Source organism: Nakaseomyces glabratus, chromosome G (genome assembly GCF_010111755.1).
Source record: "Nakaseomyces glabratus chromosome G, complete sequence".
Classification (NCBI taxonomy): domain Eukaryota; kingdom Fungi; phylum Ascomycota; class Saccharomycetes; order Saccharomycetales; family Saccharomycetaceae; genus Nakaseomyces; species Nakaseomyces glabratus.
In genome coordinates this window covers 23,708-44,525 of record NC_088957.1, presented here as the reverse complement: position 1 = coordinate 44,525, position 20,818 = coordinate 23,708, and the positions used below count along the sequence as shown (strand labels likewise).

Here is a 20,818-nt window from a genome sequence, read left to right as displayed (position 1 = left end):
CAACCAAAGATCTTCTTGCGAAGAAGTAAGGCCAAAACCCAAAAGGGCAGCACAGACTGGGGAGATGGGATATGGGAAAATCAGATCACGTGTCAACTATTTATAGACGAGCTATCAATCAGCTGACTAAATGCCAGATAGTGACCTCAACTCAAAACAGCGCTGTACGAAATATCATATGGAATACGTAAATTGTTATCACAACTGCAACACTAGATACGACAAACGTGATGTATCACATAATACAAGTTACCCGGCGGCGAGGACTTCATGTAAAGGCACGTGCATTGGGATGCTGGATAAAATGACAAGAAGTGAAATTGCTTTTCCCATGTCATTCTGTATATATTGCAGGCCTCTCTGGTGGTGGGAAGAAGTTTACCCGGCATGGTTGTAGTAGGGCGGATTACTTTCCCTTCCTTCAGCTTAGTGAATAGAGGAGTGTATTGGTTTGCGCACCCTCGTCTAGACGAGAAGGGAACTTGAATTGCTAAGTTCACGCAAGATAGTTTGAGCAGCTTAACTTTGCAAAATAGTTCTAGATCATACACAGTGTCAAACTCTGTCGGACCGCCAATTTTAGCATTTCGCGTCCAATCAGAACTTTGAATGAGAGAGACACACAAGGAACCGGGAGCAGAGATCAGAGATGAGAGTTCAGAGAGCAGAGATGAGAGATCAGAATCAAAACTGGATTCTACGTTCTCCCCCCCCCCCTGGGTTACTCTGTCAAAGGTGATGGGAGAGGGGGATCGACCTTTGGGCCGCTAAGCCACTGGCTGGTCTCTGGTCAACCTCAGAAACTCTGGTGCAAAAGACACCCCCGCTGCAGTTTTGCCGTCGCATTGGTGACGATTTCTCCTTTCTCCACCAACAGCCCTGTTAGGCCTCCATAATGGGAAACGGAAGTAGGAAGTAGGCCAGCCAGCTGAATTTTTTTTGCGTAGCATTCTCTATCATGACACAGAGAAGATGAGAAATATGAGAAATGTGCTGCTCTTACCGCTTTAGGAAACTCATACTCTGAACAAAGATGATGACCGGAGGGTAGTTGGAGCACTAAGTGCAGAGAATGTAGCGTACACCCTCTGCCATTAATCCTTCCCCCGCTTTTTCATAGCCAGCACATTATACCTCTTCGAGCGATAAAACAACAGAAACTGCAAAAATGTTTCCCCATCCGGCACAAATTATCCTACTGAGCGGTCCCGCGACCAGTGGTAGCTCAGAAATGGCCGCAATAACCACTAAAAAACCTGGCATGCTGATCTGAAATACACAGACAAACACAGACACACTGCCATACCTGTGCAAACCCAGAGAAGGCAGTACCAGAGAGCACAATCCGCCCCCAAAAAGAAACAATCTTCAGAGAAAAGCTTCTGTATCCTCCCCCCACTGCAAGCAACGCACAACTGCGCAATAGAAAGTATAAAACCTTCGAAAAATAGAAGAAAATCAGAGAGTGCGGGTCCTGCAGAAGTGTCTGGGCAGCATATCTAGAAAGGGCTTGAAAGGGCTTGAAAGGGCTTCAAAAGTAGCTTCGAAAGAAAACCGCTTTGTTCCTCTCCCCCCCATCTCAAGCCTTTGTGTTACGTGCACTACCTTCGTTCTCCCCCCACCGATAATCCAGCAAATCCACCAAAAACTCAGCTCACATATTTTGGTGTTTTCGTGTTGGTTAGCATTGCCCTTGCAGCGAAATATTCTATCCAGTGAAAAAAATGAATTAAACAATCAAACAATAACACAGCCTACTTTAAAATTCACAGGACGCAATGCGTAACCTTGCTTTTTGAACAGAACTAATTAAGGCAGGAAAAGGAAAAGATTGAATTTATCTTGACAACAACAGGATGAGGATATATAAGGACCACATTTGATCCTTTCTTGAAACGTAATCTTAAACTCTATGTTTACTTCTAGTGCTGTGTTCTAATAGTTTTTTTTCTTCACTTAGCTGTATCAAACAACTCACTGTATCAATCACTATTTTACTATAACTAGATCAATAATGCAATACAGTCTGGTTTCTTTCATAATAGCTGCTACATTGCTGTTGTCGTCAGTTATGGCTGATGACCTGCCGGCTATTGAGATCAAGGGTAACAAGTTCTTTTTCTCCAATAACGGTTCCCAATTCTACATGAAGGGTATCGCTTACCAAGCTGATACCGCTAACGTCACAGGCGGTGCCACCATCAACGACCCATTGGCCGACTGGGACACCTGTTCCAGAGATATTCCATACTTGCAACAACTAGCTACTAACGTCATCCGTGTCTACGCCGTCAACACTTCCTTGGACCACTCCAGATGTATGAACGCTCTGAACGATGCCGGTATCTACGTCATTGCCGATTTGTCCTCTCCAAAGGTTTCCGTCAACAGAAAGTCTCCTTCCTGGGACTTGGAAATCTTCGACCGTTACAAGTCCGTTGTTGACATGTTCGCTAACTACTCCAACGTTCTAGGTTTCTTCGCAGGTAACGAGGTTACCAACGATGCCACCAACACTGACGCTTCCGCTTTCGTTAAGGCCGCCATTAGAGACACCAAGTCCTACATCAAGGAAAAGGGTTACAGAGGTATCCCAGTTGGTTACTCTTCTAACGATGACGCCGACACCAGAGTTGACATCGCTGATTACTTCGCTTGTGGTGACGACGCTGAAAGAGCTGACTTCTACGGTATTAACATGTACGAATGGTGTGGTAACTCTACTTTCCAAAAGTCTGGTTACGCTGACAGAACCAAGGAATTCGCCAACTTGTCCATCCCATTGTTCTTCTCCGAATACGGTTGTAACGAAGTTCAACCAAGAGAGTTCACTGAAGTTCAAGCACTATACGGCCCTGATATGACTGATGTCTGGTCCGGTGGTATTGTCTACATGTATTTCCAAGAAGCAAACAACTACGGTTTGGTTAGCATCGATGGCTCTAGTGTTAAGACTTTGGAAGATTTCAACTACTACTCTAAAGAAATCCACTCCATCTCCCCATCCTCAGTAAACTCCAAGACTTACACTCCAACCGCAACCTCTTTGGCTTGCCCATCTACTAACCAATACTGGAAGGCTGCCACTAACTTGCCACCAACCCCACAACTAGATCTATGTGAATGTATGGATGCTGCTAACTCTTGTATTGTTCAAGATGATGTCGATGAAGACGACTACCAAGATTTGTTCTCCTACTTGTGTGGTAAGATTGACTGTGGTGGTATTACTGGTAACGGTACCACCGGTAAGTACGGTTCTTACTCTTTCTGCTCTCCAAAGGAAAAGCTAAACTTCGTTCTAAACCTATACTACAACGCCCAAGGTGGTTCCAAGTCTAACTGTGACTTCAGTGGTTCTGCTACATTGAGAAGTGGAACTACCCAAGCTGGTTGTGCCTCTGCCTTGAAGGAAATTGGTAGCGTCGGTACTAACTCTGCTACCGATTCTGTTACTTTCTCTGGTGGCTCTACTGGTACTTCCAAGGCATCTGCTACCGGCTCTAACTCTTCCAAGTCCGGCTCAAGCAAATCCGGCTCTTCTACAAGTTCTTCTGCTAAGAGCTCTTCCTCTGGTAAGAGTAACAAGAAGTCTAACAGCTCTAGCTCCGTCCAAGTTGGTCTATACCAACTTCTTTTCTCAGCTTTCATCACATTAGGTGCAGTCGCCGGTGCTGGTTTCGCTCTTATTTAATTTCAGAATGATTTAAATATTTGATGAATCCTAATGTTCATATGATCAACGGGAAGAATATAGAAAAATATTCATTTTAATGCATGTATACTAAAGACATTTGTTTCATTTTTTCTCAACTAATTTCATTCATATCCAATTAACCAAAATATTTATTTGTAATTTTAGCTATGATCTTTAATGGAATTGTGTTTTTTTTTGGACGCGATTTATTGTCGCCTAAAGTATTCTAATTTGCTGACATATATTTTCTATAAAAGCGATGCAGGGGTATACAGTTCTGTGTTGAGGTAATATTAGTTTCTATAAATAAGCTACAAACAGATCTAATTACCTGTAACCATAAAAATTTCATTCAAAGCCTTAGAGTCCATAACAGCAGCACGCTTTTGTTTGATCCATTTCGAACGGACTGACAATCTTGTAGACACTGATTCAGGTATAGATGTAGCTGACGTACTGGATTCAATCGAAGCAGTCCGTATCTCTTGTTTTTTGTCTTTCTTGTGTTTGCTTTTCTTATCTTTCTTGCTTTCTTTCTCTTTCTTATTCTTCTTATCCTTCTTACTCTTTTTTTCCTTTTTGTCCTTCTTACTCTTCTTCTTCTTCTTCGATTCTGAATCCGATTCTGAATCACGCTTACGTTTCTTAGATTTCTTTGCCTCCTTCTTCTCTATTTTATGTTTCTTCTTCTCATCTTCATCATCGTCGCTTTCCTCATCAGACGATGAATCCTTTTCCATCTGCGAGTAACTCAGAAGTTTCTTTGTCTTCGGATCCCAAGTACTAGCCAAGGTATCACCTTTAACAAAGTGCACACCCCATTTACCATTTAAAATCTTGTCCTTGCGCTGTATTTCAAGCTCTTTGTTAACCTCAGTCTCTTTACCGTTCAATCTACCAAGAATACGTTGAAACACATCGAGGCCTGCACACTCACCGTTATCAAACTCATCGATCTTATCACCTTTGTTTTTCTTCAGCTTTGCGCCCAGACCGAGGTTGTCATCCTTTATAGAGACCTTGATATGTGTCTTCATGGACTGCACGGGCTGGGTGCCCAGACCCTGGCCCGGTTGCCATCCAAAGCGCATCAAGTGCTTGTGTCCAAACCTGGACTGGTCATTACTCCACGCAGTGTTCCTGGGATCCAGCCCAAACTTCTGCCTTGTCTTCACAGCTGCCAAACCCATACTGTTATTATATTATCTTCTTGATATTTTTGTATATGCTTAATTAGTGATACTGGCCAAACACTTCCCCTGTGCTATAACTAATCACTTATATGTAGAAACACTATTTTGCTCATCGCGGGCAGCTCATCGCAAATTTTTTTTTTTTTTTTTCAGAATTTTTTTTTTCATGAAATATATTCTTGGTGTCCCCAGAACCACCCGTAGAAGAGGTATAACAAAGGATACCAACAGATTGCATCCACTTAACAGGTAACTACTACCACATAGCAAACACGCAACCGAGAATCGCTTACGCATGACTGCGATAGCTGGTTACTAACCACGCTGACAAGGAAGAACAGTAACAGTTCACGTGACAAGATTGTTAACTAAGTGATAAGACGTTCAACAGGACTCCTTTTACACGTGAGACAAGAGGAGAGAGTGCCTGATTTCACCCCGGTGCTGTCGTCTACCGGGATATTTGTCTTGGGACTACGGTTCTTCCCCGGGTTTCTCTGGCTTTCCACAACTTTTGGGAGGAGGGGACCAGTTCCGTGGAAACACGGAAACACGGAAACACGGAAACACGGAATGTGGAAAAATAAACACGGAAATCACTGGAATCAGTGGAGTCGCGCGGAACTGGAATCGCGCGAAACTGGGATCAGCCCTTTCTGCCTATGAAAGCAACGTAGAACCCGCAGCAAATGCACTGATGCTTTGGGAAGTTGGGATCTGCCTTCGACGAAGCTACAGAATCCCCGACGTGCGGGTGTTCCTCAGTGGAGTGGGTTTCCCCTCCCCCCATCCACCGCACAGCCCGGAATACAAACAATCGAAGGATCTGTGGTCTCAGGCTGTTGGTAGTAGGCTGTAAGTAGTGTGGGCTGTTGGAAGTAGGCTGTGGGCTGTGGGCTGTGTAGGGGGGAAGTAAGGTAGGGAGCAGTTAATTGGTAATTTGGAGCTCATGCTTCCCTCTGCGCTGCACTTACACTGCGCTGCGTTGGTAAGTTTCTTTCACTTAGTAATAATCCAACTGAAAAAAATGAAAAACAAGCAGAATCTAAGCAGAAAAATCGATGAGCTCATATTGACACATAATTTTCCAAATATTATAAAATTAATGTATAAAAAGGGAAGGGTTACTTGTGTGTTAACCTCTCTTTCCCACCTCGACAACACCAAGGTAAGAAAAAAAGATGCTCAGGAAAGACTCAGCCGCTGCGGGATCAGGTGGCGACTCGGACAGCTATGACCAGGAGCACAAGCGTGTGTCCACGTCCAGCGAGTCTCCTCAGGGGAGCACCGCTGGGAAGGCCAAGACGGCCTCGCCGGTGCAGGATTACGATCTAGACGCCGACTCGGACGAGATTTCTATTCTGACGTCCGGGGAGTACAGAGTGTGCCGGAACAAGCCACAGACGTATCTGAACTCCAACGACATAGAGAAGGTGACGCAGTCCGATATATACCCTCAGAAGCGTTTGTTCTCTTTCTTACACTCCAAAAAGATACCGGAAGTGCCCCAGCGCGACGAAGAGCGGAAAATATACCCTCTATTCCACGCAAACATACTGTCAAACATTTTCCTGTGGTGGGTGATACCAATTGTGAAGATAGGTTACAAGAGAACCATCCAACCGAATGACTTGTTTAAAATGGATAAACGGATGTCCATAGAGGTCATGTTCAAGGACTTCGAAGATAACATGGATTACTACTTCGAGAAAGCAAGAAAACAATACAAGGAAAAAAACCCTGACACCACCCCTGAAGAAGTGCTAGAGAATGCCACTTTAAAGAAATTCACTGTGCTTAGAGCCTTATTTTTCACGTTTAAGAAACAATACTCTTGGGCTGTGCTATTGGCAATACTGGCCAACTGTGCATCTGGTTTCAACCCCATGCTGACAAAGAGACTGATCAGGTTCGTGGAAGAAAAAGCCTTCTACCCTCCATTACATGTGAATAAAGGTGTCGGTTACGCCATCGGTGCTTGTGTAATGTTACTATTCAATGGGATCCTATTCAATCATTTTTTCCACGCCTCTCAAGTTACTGGTATCCAGGCGAGATCAGTGCTGATCAAAGCTGCTATGAAAAAAATGTTCAAAGCTAGTGGGTACGCTAAACATAAATTCCCAAATGGTAAAGTTACCTCTTTTGTTACTACAGATTTATCGAGACTAGAATTTGCCTTGTCATTCCAACCGTTCTTGGCTGGTTTCCCAGCCATCTTGGCAATTTGTATTGTCCAGTTGATAGTTAACTTGGGGACTATCTCTCTTGCAGGTGTAGGTGTATTTGTTGGTGGTTTCTGTATTTCCTTATTTGCATTCAAATGGATTTTGGGGCTAAGAATCGCAGCCAATATTTTCACAGACCAAAGAGTTACAATGATGAGAGAAGTCTTATCAAATATGAAGATGGTTAAATTTTATGCATGGGAAGATGCTTACGAGAAGAATATACAAGATATTAGAACTAAGGAGATCTCGCGAGTCAGAAGGATGCAGATGTTAAGAAACTTTCTGATTGCAATGGCAATGTCGTTACCAAATATTGCATCACTAATTACTTTCCTATCCATGTACAAAGTCAACAATGAGGCAAGAGAAAATCCAGCAAAGGTTTTCTCCTCCTTGTCATTATTTCAAGTCCTATCCCTACAAATGTTTTTCTTACCAATTGCTATTGCAACAGGTATTGATATGGTTTTAGGTTTAAACAGATTCCAAGAATTATTAGAAGCACCAGAAAGTTCGGACCCATTTAACCCTGATAGTTTGATTAATCAAATCCATAAAAATGAAAAGCAGCTAGATGCAGAGAGTGAGATTGCACTAGCAATGAAAGATGCTTCTTTTGAATGGGAAGACTATGAATTAAACGATGCAGATGAAGAGAAAAAGAAAGAACAACTAGGCAACAAGAATAAAAAGGATACCAATAAGGATAATAAAAATCAAGTTATTGTTGATGCTATTGGAGAGGAAGATAATGAAAGATCCACTAGCAACGGTGAAGGAACTAAAACTTTTACTAAGTTCTCAAACTTGAATTTTGAAATCAAAAAGGGAGAGTTTATAATGATAACAGGTCCAATAGGTACAGGTAAATCGTCATTGTTGAATGCAATGGCCGGGTTTATGCCACAAACAACAGGCGAGTTGGATATTAATGGTCATATGTTACTTTGTGGATACCCATGGATTCAAAATGCCACTGTTAGGGACAATATTATATTTGGTTCTCCTTATGACAGAGAGAAGTATAAGGAAGTTATAAGGGTGTGCTCTTTGCAGGCCGATATAGATATTTTACCAGCAGGTGATATGACAGAAATTGGTGAGCGTGGTATTACTCTTTCTGGTGGTCAAAAGGCGCGTATCAATCTTGCTAGAAGTGTCTACAAAAACAAAGATATTTATTTATTCGACGATGTTCTCAGTGCTGTTGACTCTAGAGTGGGGAAGCATATTATGGATGAATGCTTCCTACAAACCTTACAAAGCAAAACCAGAATCCTAGCGACACATCAACTATCGTTAATTGAAAAAGCTGATAGAGTGATTGTTTTAAGCACTAATGGTTCTGTTGACATAGGTACCGTTGAAGAACTAAAAACGAGAAATCAAACACTTATAAATCTACTACAATTTTCCTCTGAAAAGAAGGATGATGAAGAAGAAGTGGAGGGCGACGAATATGAGGTTACTGAGGATCCTTTAAAACTTGAGATGTCTGAGCTTGAAAAAGAAATCACCAGAAAGTCAATGGCAAAAGAAGGTCTAACTATGACAAAAGAAGAACGTGCTGTAAACAGTATTGGCTGGAAAGTATACAAGGAGTACATTGACTCAGCTGTTGGTAAATGGGGCATAATCATAATACCACTATATGGTGTAATGATTATGTTTACTACATTCTGTAATTTATTCTCATCCGTTTGGTTATCTTACTGGACAGAAAATAAGTTTAAGAATAGATCAACAAGCTTTTACATGGGTCTCTATTCGTTCTTTGTTTTTGGTGGTTATTTATTTATGAATATACAGTTTACTATGCTATGCATGATGGGTATTATGGCTTCAAAATGGTTAAATTTAAAGGCTGTTAAAAGAATTTTACATGCTCCAATGTCATATCTCGATACCACTCCGTTGGGTAGAATCTTAAACAGATTCACCAAGGATACCGACAGTTTGGATAATGAATTAACTGAAAATATTCGTTTAATGATGTCACAATTCGCTAACATCATAGGTGTTTGTGTTTTATGCATAGTTTACCTACCTTGGTTTGCCATCGCAATACCATTCTTATTGCTCGTTTTTGTATTAATAGCTGATCATTATCAGAGTGCTGGAAGAGAAATCAAAAGACTGGAAGCTATTCAAAGATCTTTTGTGTATAACAACCTTATTGAGGTTTTGGGTGGTATGGATACGATTAAAGCCTATAAAAGTCAGGACAGATATATGACCAAGATGGACTTCTTGATCAATAAAATGAACGAAGTAAGTTATATGGTTGTATCAGTACAGAGATGGGTTGCCATTTTTCTTGACATGATTGCTGTTGCATTTGCTTTAATTATCTCTTTGCTATGTGTTACTAGACAATTCCACATATCTCCATCAGCTGTGGGTGTTTTGCTGACCTATGTATTACAATTACCTGGTCTATTAAACACTGTCTTACGTGCTCTTACTCAAACTGAAAATGATATGAATAGTGCAGAAAGATTAGTAACATATGCAACTGAATTACCCCAAGAAGCTGCCTATAGAAAATCGGATTACTCCCCACCAGATAATTGGCCTACTAATGGTGAAGTGATATTTGAAGATGTAAGCTTCGCTTATAGGCCAGGTCTACCAACTGTTCTGAAAAATGTGAACTTATCAATTGCAGGTGGGGAAAAAATTGGTATTTGTGGTAGAACAGGTGCTGGTAAATCTACTATTATGACAGCTTTGTACAGGCTGAATGAGCTTACAAGTGGTAGGATATTCATTGACGGAATTGACACTTTTAAGTTAGGTTTGTATGACTTGCGTAGAAAGCTGTCTATTATACCCCAAGACCCCGTTTTATTTAGAGGTACTATTAGAAAGAATTTGGATCCCTTCAATGAATTTTCCGATGATTCCTTGTGGAACTCATTGATTAGAGGTGGTGCAATTGAAAAGGATGATTTGGAGGATATTAAACATCAAAAACCTGATAAGAATGGTTCTTACAATAATATGCACAAATTTCATCTTGATCAAATTGTCGAAGAAGATGGTGCAAACTTTTCTCTAGGTGAAAGACAAGTACTAGCATTAACAAGGGCATTAGTTAGACAATCTAAGATTCTAATTTTAGATGAGGCTACATCTTCTGTTGATTACGAGACTGATGGAAAAATCCAAACTCGTATTGCTACAGAATTCCAGGACTGTACAATCCTATGTATTGCGCACAGGTTGAAAACCATTTTAAATTATGATCGTATTCTAGTTTTGGAGAAGGGTGAGGTAGCAGAATTCGATAAACCTGAAATTTTATTCAATAATGAAAAAAGTATTTTCAGAAGTATGTGTGACAGATCTGGCATAACTGTAGATGACTTTCCAAAAAAATAGTGACAATCTAACTTTTAATTAGCATTTGCATTTGACAATAGATAGAAATCGGATGTTTATTGGATTTTTTTATAGAGGACGTGTGACTACTTGAACACCTGGATATTTTATGATTGATTTTACGATTGATTGATTACAAGTTAACTTACTTATATAATTATTATTTATTAATACCACTCAGTATTGCATTTTATTATTCATTAGTATATCCTAATAATGTCAGATAGGCCGCCTTAAAATAAAGATAGACTTTATGAACTGCAGTAATAACCTGGACTATTATCACAAACGTGTAAGTTCTCCCATGGCTCGACTCTTTGCAGTGTGCACAGAGATTTTTTCTGAAACTTAATATATCTTGATGAAATAACTTACATAAATATATCACCGGTTTTCTAAAAGAATAATAAACAAATAACTCTAACTGGAGTATCAATTTTCTGATCCTCTATTAGAACAAATTTCAAACATAGAACGAAAATTAATTGAACTCCTAGAACCAATTTTACCGCCAAAAAATAAAATTATAAAAACGAAAATTGAGAAATAGAAAATGAGGCCATTTTGATAACTGAATTGGTAATTAACAAAGCAAATATCACTCTCCTAGTCAATATAAAAGAAGAGTACAAAGTCATAACCGAATTCGACAGTAATCCGTAGAGCACGTCCTCATTGTATTTTATTTTATAGATCTAGCAACTTAGTTGAAGCTACAGTCCAAAGAGTACTTCAAGTTGTCACCAGAGGTCCAGACACCCCAGTGCTTTTCAACATCAGAAGTACCAGAGGTGTTTGGCTTCCAGTCTTCATCGAATGCTTCAAAAACGATGACGTTAACACCCCAGGCTCTCATAGCACAGATACCTTCCTTCCAGAATTGCTTAGCGTTGTCGACAGATGGGTAAGAGGCTTCGAAGTTAGTACCATCGGTTGGCCAGCCAGTTTCACCGACCCAGAAAGTGATGTCAGTAGAGCCCTTAACACCTTGGATGGTTTGCAAAGCTTGCATAATGTCGTCGAAGAAAGAGTAAGAAGCGTTTTGCATAGTTTGACCTTGCCAGTAGGAGAAAGCGTTAGCCATGACGAAGTCACTGGCAGTGATGACTGGGGCGTTGTAACCAGCGACCAAGACATTCCAGGAGTCGACGGTACCGACTTGCTTACCGGAGTAGGAGTTACCTTGAGAGTCTTTGATGTTGGAGACATAGTTTCTGATGTCGTTGATCTTGTCAGCCAGTTGGGAGGCGGTCAAGTCGTCACGGTATAGAGCTTCGGAACCGACCAAGAAACCGGCGATGGTGGAGGACTTCAAGTTAGGCAAGAAACTGGACAGAGCGTTCTTCTCAGCTTGGAAGTGAGCCTCATCGTTTGGCCAGATACCCAAGAAGATGTTGAAACCTTCAGCCTCGGCAGCAGGACCCAAGTTTTCCAAAGTGTTACAGTCTGAAGCAGCATACACCTTGACAGTGGAAGTGTAGCTCTTCAAGACCTTCAGATCGTTTTCGTAGTCGTTAGTAGTCTTACAGGTACCGTCATTGTTCTTGACACCAAGGTTGAAAGCCAACTCACCGATGGCAGCAACCTGGGAGGCACCAAATGCTAAAGCTGCAACAGTACTGAAACGCATATTTCTTATCTTATTATTTTTTTTATTGATATGTGTATTACCTTTAGTATGTACTCTATTCTGTTCTATACACCTTCTAAGAGTACCAAGGTTAGTGTGCTATTTGTTTTATATATGTTCCCACCGAAGGCCCGTTTGCAATTGTTTTGTTTTAGAAGTGATATTTTTCCACTGTATTATGGGCAAAGTTCTATTTCCTCGAGAACTCGATTTGTTTATTGTTTGGTTTGCTGAGAGGGAAAGATGAAGCTTGGAAAAACTTCAGAGCTGCGGCCTCCCCGTGCTTCCCGTCGCTCTCCCACAATCCAAGCTACTGACAAAATGCCGTGTGCGACCATTTCTCAGTGCCGAACAGCTTCGATTCCAAAGCATCGAACTTCTCGACCAACGCAGACGAGTTTCGGGGGGGGGGGGGGAGGTAATCCACAGCGCAGCGAACATTCCAGCCCCAGTAGCCCCAGTAGCCCCAGAAGGGACTGCACCGAATGTCAGCACCAGCTCTCAGTAGCTCAGTTGCTCAGTAGCTCAGTAGCACTAACCCTTCCCCCCCTCCTCTCACATCCCTGCGTACCTCCTACTCCTACGGCTTCTTCTGCAAAGGTGTTCCCGTTGTGCGCGTAGAAGAAAAGCAAAACAAACAGGAGCCCTCTGTCGTCTGCCACTGAGCCCTCCGCAGAAGACTACGGTGGGACGGGGGGAGCGGTTGGAAGCCAGAGTATGATATATTTAGAAGTCAAAAACGAGAAAAAAAATTTTTTTCTTGTCACTCTATACACACATCATATAATACGTGCCTATTAGTATCGTGTGATACGTAGCTATTAAAACACACTTGTACGCGTGTTTCTCTGTGCCTCCTTGTTCTTCGGTTCGCATCTCACTCCTTCCCCCCCCACCGGTGTGAGGGGCCATCTAGTCTCTTGACGAACAGAATGCAGGTGGTGTGATTTGTGGTGAGAAGTGATGATATCTTTTAGTCATGCTGGCAATCGGCGCACGTATGGCTGATGCCGTGGAGCCCCGACTACTGTATACTGCAGACCACTCACTATTGTTGCTGTGACTATGTATTTAGGATGGTTTTTTGATGCTGGTAACTAACATATGTATATATGTATAGCTCGCAAAGAGCAGGAAGGTACATAGTGCGATTTGTGACGTTTATCTTCTTTAGCTCTTACAAGAAGTAAGTATGCGTATTTTTAGCCATAGGGCTTCTAACTCAATATATGGCGTGCTGTGCGTGCATGCGTGCGTTCAGTAAATACGCTTCTTCGAATCAACAGATAGTTCGCCAGCACCGGTGTTGGTGACTAGTAGCAGACCGCCAATGATGCTCAAATTCTGATAAAACTCGTACTTCAAGAAATCCCTCTTGCTGTTGTCGTAGAACCAGTAGTTGTTCAAAGTAACGTTGTAGAAAGTCAAAATGAAACCCAGCATTATGGAGGCAAACTTGGTCTTGTAACCGATAGCAAAGCACACCGTGCAGACAACGGTAATCAGAATAGTGATTATAGACTTGCTGAAAGTGAAGGCAATAAACATAATAACAATTAACATACGACCAGCCAGTAATAGGTAGCCCTTAGTTTGATCATCTTTGCTGTTCAATTCAGGTAACATCGCAAATGTGGTCTTATTTCTGACAATAGAGTCACTGAAGGCGATTAGCAAGCCACCAATGACACTGATGTTTCTCAACACAAAGGCCGAACCAGAGAATAAACCATAGACAAGAGCTTGCATGATAATACATCCACATAAAACACCAGTTGCATAGTTGGTATGCTTTCTCAAAACCAACAAAGTAGCACCACCCAACATACAGATAGTAACAATTAACAAAAACAAAACAACAAGTATATATGGATAGTGCTTCCATTTGTGTAGATAAAATACTTGGTCAGACCATTGTGTAAGAATACGGAATGAATCCTCATAAAAAGTGGCCACAATAAAGAACCGAGAAATGCTAGGAACATAAGGACTGATCTGGTGCACTATAGGATGTGTAGTCAAATCCTCCACCTTTTCAGCAAACTTCTCAGCTTTCTGCTTTAGGTCTTCAAATCCGTTAGAACTTTGACCAGGAAATTTGCGAATATTTGGATAGCTTGGAGTTGTATTCATTGGAGTGAAATTGCTAGCTTGCGGGTTCCTGCTAGTTGGGATACCGGCATCACCAGCTCTTCTATGAGACATATAAGACGACATTGGCTATTGAATGAAAATGGTGTCAAATAAATATAACGTTTTAATTAGCTTGTAGTTTCACCTTTTTAAGTGTCTGCTTACTATGAGTGGAATTGTACCCTATTCGATAAATGGCCCCAATATATGGTAACACTTGCAATGAATCGAACACAAAGTTTAGTATTCCTTAACTATTGAGTCGACGAAATATATTATAACACTAGACCAGAATGTTCCTTCCGCAACACAATACCACCGGTAGACGGAAACAGACCTATATCTAGATCTTAGGGTCTACAAGATCAAGAAGATTTGTCAATTTCCAAAATCCTGTCCTCTATGCCAGAATTTTGCTTTTCAAAGAAATTACCTTTGTTGGCATTTTCCCCTTTGATCCCAAGAGAGTATTGAATTTTTCCAGAACGACAAAAAAAAATAAATGGCTGGGGTGGGCATTGTTGAAACTCATACTTTAAACTTAAAATGCATAGTGTCTAAATAGAAGGTATATTTCCAGCAACATTAGTTCAGATATTGCTTTTACTGCATAGTTTCCTATATCTACATTACTTACATCTATTTAAATTCAAATTTGAAAATAGAATTCCTATTTCCCAATTTTGATATAATTTGAGGGTAGAAGTGAGAGATCAAAAAAATTATTTGCTATTCTAAGGCCATTATCATAGAGTCTATAGAACAGATGCGTCTAAATAAAGTAAGAGAGCAAAGAGGCAGGAAGCTTGCCAGAATCAGACAACTTCTTAGCAGCTTCTTGTAGCACTACTTTGCCGTCGGCAGGACTGGCCTTGATCTTGCCAGCAATTTCAACTAATTCTTCGTCAACAATAGAGTCAACAATCAAACCAACTTGCTCGTCAATGGCAGAAGCCTTATCAGAGTCACCGAAGTAATCGCTTTCCTTTGGCAAATTACGGATAGCTCTCTTGTTCTTCTTCTTTGCAGCTTTTGCAGCTTCTTTTGCTTTCTTCTTATCAGCTTTAGCAAGAGCCGCTTCCTGAGCTTCAGCTTCAGCCTTAGCCTTAGCCTCAGCTTCAGCCTTAGCCTTAGCCTCAGCTTCGGCCCTGCTACCTGCTTCCTTTTCCCATTTCTTTCTTTCCTTTTCTTTCTTCTCCTCTTCCTTGAATTGCTTGATACGTGGATCCTCACTCAATGCTCTTTCAACCAATTTAACCAATCTAGCATTATCGGCGGTCTTCTTCTTATCCCTGGCAGCTTTGTTCTTTCTCTCAATGTAACGCTTGTGATCTCTGTTAGAAGAGTCATCTGGGACATCCTCATCCAAAAATTCGAATGTTCTCCAAGAATCAAATCTATGCCAAAATGAGTAAAATGCTTCAACTTCTTTCTTGGTAGACTTAGCATCACCTAAACTTGGAACTGGTGTTTTCTTAGAAAAACGGGCCTCGGCTTCGAAGACAGGACCCCATGCTTCATAGAAATCATAGTCAGTACCTTTCTTTGGTGGTAACACATCCGCGTTAAAGTCACATGAGTCATATTGACGTCTCTTAGTAACATCAGTTAATGTCTCAAAGGATTTCTGAATGATTTTAAAGAAACCATCTTGATCTAGCCCAGCACCGTGAGCAGATTGCTTATCAGGGTGGTACTTCACAACTTGTTTTCTGTGGGACTTGATAATTTGATTTTCTGTGGCTCTAAAACGTAGTTTTGAAAGACCCATAGCTGCATATAAATCAGCTGTTTTCCAATCTCTTGGATCATGTGTCAGCAAGCTCACATCAGCAATCTCTTGATCAAATAGAGCTTCGTCCGGGTCCACATTAGATTCATCAACTTTCTTGACGTTTTGTTCAGCTTGCAGTTTTTCAAATTCAGACCATGTGTGATTTCTCAATGTTCTTTGAGCATGGTGCATAAAGTACTTGCCCACTGGTTCGATTGGGCGACGAACAGCACTGGACTTTTGTGCTGACGTATTGACTTCAACGGTTATGTCCCTGGTTAAAGCTGGTAACGTAAACATTTTTGCTAGGTCTATACAATGAGGTTTACCACTTGTTATTGTTTAGTTATTGTTGCACAACAAGTGATGATATATATTATTTCAAAACAGAATACTGAATGGAAGAGTGCTTTTGAGCTATATGGCTTATTTTCCAAATTGCTGGGCGATGAGCTTCAATAATCAAAATTTCGAAAAAAATTTTCAGCAGATTACTGCCGCGATGAGATCCTCAACCACGAGTTAAGGAATATTTTCAATCCAATATCATTTTCATAGTGAACTCAAATTAACGATCAGTAACAAGTACAACACAATGAAAATGTGGTTTCATAACCATTGGTTGCAGTGTCATCGTGTCATTGTCTGAGTATGCTAGAACCATACATATGAAATATATGGTAATATGTGGTTCGCAACACATGTGAGAGACCTTTATAAGAGATAAAGACTAATGTCACCATTCACTTACATTACATTCAAATGCTTACATTTTATCTAGTCAACCAATACAACCAAGCATCAACTATAAGGAGAAAACAAAATAAAGCTTCTTCAGCAATATCCATCAATATTTAAAATCAAAAAACGAAAGCTCGTTTTTTTGCTATTATAGACAGTGATTCTGGTACTGCCATCTATTCATCACCTCCATCGTCTTCCAGTTTATGAAATGATACAGCTACTAATATATGAGAACCTGACTCCTTCAAGACTTTACTCTATGTGAAATCAGTGCAATATATTTATAACTTCCTCTTCATCCCTGTAATAGCCCCGAGTCCTGAGACATTAACCACTCAACAATAAATGCTTGTCCTTGATATTTAAAGCTATTGTAATATTAATCGGGATAATTGGGTAATATCATCATGTATACTGCGACAGTACTATTTATGTACCTTATACTGCTCGTTGTGATATTTTCTCTAATCGCTTGTTGGAGGTGAACTCGTGCAACTAACTGATTATACTCTTTTAAGTGCATGAATAAGACACAACTAGAAATAGGATAAAATCAAAAGTTCTGTGATCTAAGTAGTACGTTAACCAAGTTACTATCAAAGATTATAGAAAATCGTCCTATGATTACTGTTGCGATGTAAATACCCAACTTGGAACTTTGTTTAGCATTTTGTTTTATTTTTTGTCCCTTTCCTATGTTGACATCCTAATTTTGTGTATTTTGTGTTTTTGCAGTACCTCTAAAATAACTGAATAATCTAGTTATATGATAGACCTTCTTGTACAGCCATGAAACCATGGCATTAAGCGACTTGTTTGTACTATGAATACAAATATCATAGTATCTATTTGCCATTGAGAAAATATACATGTGGACAACACTGAATTTTGAAGGAAAGTAGTTGTCCCTCACCTGAATTAGTATCAATTATAGGAAAATTTGGTCGTGTCGAGTATTTAAAACATTTGCTTCGGTACCAACTACCAACGTCCTTCACACCCATAATATTAAAAGGATAGGGAACCTTTCGCTTATAGGTACTTCCCGAGAAAGTATTGTAGAGTCTGTTGCTCTATATTTTTTCATTAGGTGAACATTCTAAAACACAGCATAGATGATGCGCCGTTACATAGGCCTATAAAATCCTTGCACTTAGAAATAAAAATCAAAGGGCTTTATATTATCCGAATTGCATGAGATGTTAATTGTCTATAAAAATCAGAATTAGATCTCTAAGCTATACAATCTCAAAGATGTTGGAATTTTGATACGTCCTAGCTGCATTTGACTCAGGCACACTGTGTATCCTTAGATTGTGGTTACTGGTATTTTAACACTTTGGAGCAAGATTGTGCATACTCAGATTTGGAGGCATGGAAATGCGAAGATAAGCATGTCTTCATTACATTGATAGCGGATACAAATTATTATGATATTTGCATACTTGTATTGGCTCTTAAGTTTGCAGCTAAATTTGTTACTGAGGCTGTTTGCTGGAAAATAAAGTTCGCCTTTAGTTGTGATCCCTGTGATTAGGGAACTTATGGTTAGACCTTCCAATAGAGGTAGTTGTTGATATATAACTCATGGCAATCTCTAAAATGGCAGTAATTGTGACAAACAAAGTTCAATTGAGGAAGCAAACTGTTTACACTTGACTCAAAATTAAGTTATAATAGACGTAGTTTTTTATTTCTCAGGTTTTCCATACTTGAGTCATTTCGTGTAATAAAAAATTGGCATGCAATAATGAGACCTCATTGCCCCTTTCCATGCTTTCATTAAAAACATTTCTCTTAAACTCTAAAAATAACCTGCTATCAAATCATCTCTGTTTATTCAACTTGAATAGATTCAGTAGTATACACTTTCCCTGTATTTGAAAGTTTATTAATCATTGTCAGACAATCAATGAACATTCTGTACTATTTCAACAAGGTCAGTCTGTTTACCTTCCATTTATCTCTAATATTTAATTCTTGTTCAGTAAGGATGCCAATTAAACTTTTAATGAGATAAAGTTAGAAATATGTGTATTGGAATTGAATTTGATACTTTAATCATTAATTTTAGATATCACTGAGATTAGACGATCTACGAATGTTAAAATTTTGTTGTTTTAAATATATATTGGAAGCTATTTTCCAGAACTGGCCTAAAGAACTTTTCAACAATTTCCATTACTTCCTTTGAAATTTTCTCAACTCATATATCTAAGCACTTATGAATGCATGGTACTGTACGTAACACATTTGATTAGTTATATGACTCGGATGCCCTGATTGATCGGCTTTACAGCACAGAAGAAGGCACGTTAATAACATGATGCTAGTCTAAAGAATGTATAGGTAAGCTGGTCAGATGAGAAACATATGTGAAAGATGTTAGAAAAAACAAACTTCAAATGTTAATGTAATACTGTATCAATACAAATAATTTGATTATGTGTAGGAAAAGATCGAGGAGCTTTAAATTATGAGATATTTCCCATTTCCATCATGTAGTGGTGATTGAAAGTATCCACAGATCTTCAAAGAATTACTGCTGAGATGTGGTCAAGTAGCTCGAAACATGCAAGATTTTTATTTACATTAATACAAAACGAAATTAACCATTTAGCTTTTGTTAAAAACTTCCAAAATTGCTTGTAAATGCTTAGAGAAAAAGCGTTTTAACAATTGATATATCAAGACATCGATTTTCTATCGAACCGAGATCTGCCATTCCAAGGACAATTATTAATAGTCAATAAAAACTGACATGCAGCAGACTCCTATACAAAGAATAAATCATAAAGTAAACAAATCAATTTGGAAAAACTATATTAAATTTCTTTGATATTAAATATATTTCCTTGTAATTTTAAGGTAGGTAATGCAATACCTTTTACATATACCGAACTTCGGTAGGAGGAACAATACATCATAATTCGATCTTGTCAATGAACCGAATAGATTATGCTACTGAATAAATGATCAAAAACATCGGATATAAAGATATATATATATATATATATATATATATATATATATATATATACATATATATATAAATCATATAGTAGTTTATATGAGATATATATTATATCGATGTTATAAAATTTTATATATGAACATGCAAAGGATATATAATTCAATTCTGAACAAGAATCTGTTACTAACTGAATAGATATTTTTGAAGTGCCTAAAAGTAGAAGGATCAATTATCATTCAGTAGGTAGGAATTTTAGTGCACAAGACTTAAAAATGTTGGAGAGGGAATTAAAGAATAATAACTAGCTGAATGCTCTTATTTCTAGGATCAAACTTCAATTGTGTTTGAATGCATCACATCACACACACAATTATTGTAATGATTTGATATTCAATAACTTATTAAAAGAAAACTTCAATAATAGGAAAATAGGTAGACCTACCATTTAGTATATATTCAAGAGATATGACTCATTTTTTAAAGATTATTGGAAAGTAAGAATATTATTTCAATACATATGAGTTGGGTCTCTTTTTTTCTTTGTTATTGTATTCTTTCTTGACCAGATAGTAATCTATATAGGTTGTTATATCCTCAATGCAGTTTAGTTGAATGTTGCCTATTTAAGCACAAATTGATCAATCTGCCAAAAATTTGTGAGGAAGATGCTAAACTTTTTATTTTACTTATTATGAGTAAATTTAAATGATTTCATTACCCTGAGAGGGACTAGCGGAACGGAGAAAGAAAACCGTTAGAATAATAGCTTTAAGCTTGACTGAGCATTGTGTAGCTTCTATTCTGGATATTTTCAAAAATCAAGTTCTCTATAATAGACAATAGTTAATGGCTATTCGGCTTATGTTGTAGCAAATATAAACTAGAATGTTCCTTTCACAAAGAACAGTTTTTCTCAAATAAATGTCGCTTGTGAAACCTGAATTAAAGATCTAAAATCACTTATTTCTCTGAGTTTGGAAAAGACAAAGCTATTCCCAACAACAATATTTTGAAACGTAATTTGAATTTTTCACAGCGTATTTCCATTTAACATACAA

General features: G+C 39.0%; 7 protein-coding genes across 7 annotated transcripts; 3 read left to right on the top strand and 4 right to left on the bottom strand.

The window, feature by feature from the left end:
* Positions 1 to 130: 130 nt before the first annotated feature.
* Positions 131 to 397, top strand: GVI51_G00187 (uncharacterized protein; the record flags this gene model as incomplete). The annotated part of the gene is made up of 1 exon (XM_065626616.1): positions 131 to 397. One exon carries the CDS (start codon positions 131 to 133, stop codon positions 395 to 397), a length of 267 nt encoding a protein of 88 aa, XP_065482688.1.
* A 1,617-nt stretch (positions 398 to 2,014) lies between these two features.
* On the top strand, positions 2,015 to 3,694 carry GAS1 (the record flags this gene model as incomplete). The annotated part of the gene is made up of 1 exon (XM_446377.1): positions 2,015 to 3,694. One exon carries the CDS (start codon positions 2,015 to 2,017, stop codon positions 3,692 to 3,694), a length of 1,680 nt encoding a protein of 559 aa, XP_446377.1.
* Positions 3,695 to 4,020: 326 nt separating this feature from the next.
* On the bottom strand, positions 4,021 to 4,887 carry PXR1 (telomerase inhibitor; the record flags this gene model as incomplete). Its single annotated transcript, XM_446376.1, has 1 exon — positions 4,021 to 4,887. The coding sequence occupies one exon, from the start codon at positions 4,885 to 4,887 to the stop codon at positions 4,021 to 4,023; it is 867 nt and encodes a 288-aa protein (XP_446376.1).
* Positions 4,888 to 6,071: 1,184 nt separating this feature from the next.
* On the top strand, positions 6,072 to 10,505 carry YOR1 (ATP-binding cassette transporter YOR1; the record flags this gene model as incomplete). The annotated part of the gene is made up of 1 exon (XM_446375.1): positions 6,072 to 10,505. One exon carries the CDS (start codon positions 6,072 to 6,074, stop codon positions 10,503 to 10,505), a length of 4,434 nt encoding a protein of 1,477 aa, XP_446375.1.
* A 703-nt stretch (positions 10,506 to 11,208) lies between these two features.
* BGL2 (glucan 1,3-beta-glucosidase) lies at positions 11,209 to 12,135 on the bottom strand (the record flags this gene model as incomplete). Its single annotated transcript, XM_446374.1, has 1 exon — positions 11,209 to 12,135. The coding sequence occupies one exon, from the start codon at positions 12,133 to 12,135 to the stop codon at positions 11,209 to 11,211; it is 927 nt and encodes a 308-aa protein (XP_446374.1).
* Positions 12,136 to 13,392: 1,257 nt separating this feature from the next.
* Positions 13,393 to 14,352, bottom strand: ERV29 (the record flags this gene model as incomplete). The annotated part of the gene is made up of 1 exon (XM_446372.1): positions 13,393 to 14,352. One exon carries the CDS (start codon positions 14,350 to 14,352, stop codon positions 13,393 to 13,395), a length of 960 nt encoding a protein of 319 aa, XP_446372.1.
* A 688-nt stretch (positions 14,353 to 15,040) lies between these two features.
* Positions 15,041 to 16,342, bottom strand: ZUO1 (zuotin; the record flags this gene model as incomplete). The annotated part of the gene is made up of 1 exon (XM_446371.1): positions 15,041 to 16,342. One exon carries the CDS (start codon positions 16,340 to 16,342, stop codon positions 15,041 to 15,043), a length of 1,302 nt encoding a protein of 433 aa, XP_446371.1.
* Positions 16,343 to 20,818: the final 4,476 nt, after the last annotated feature.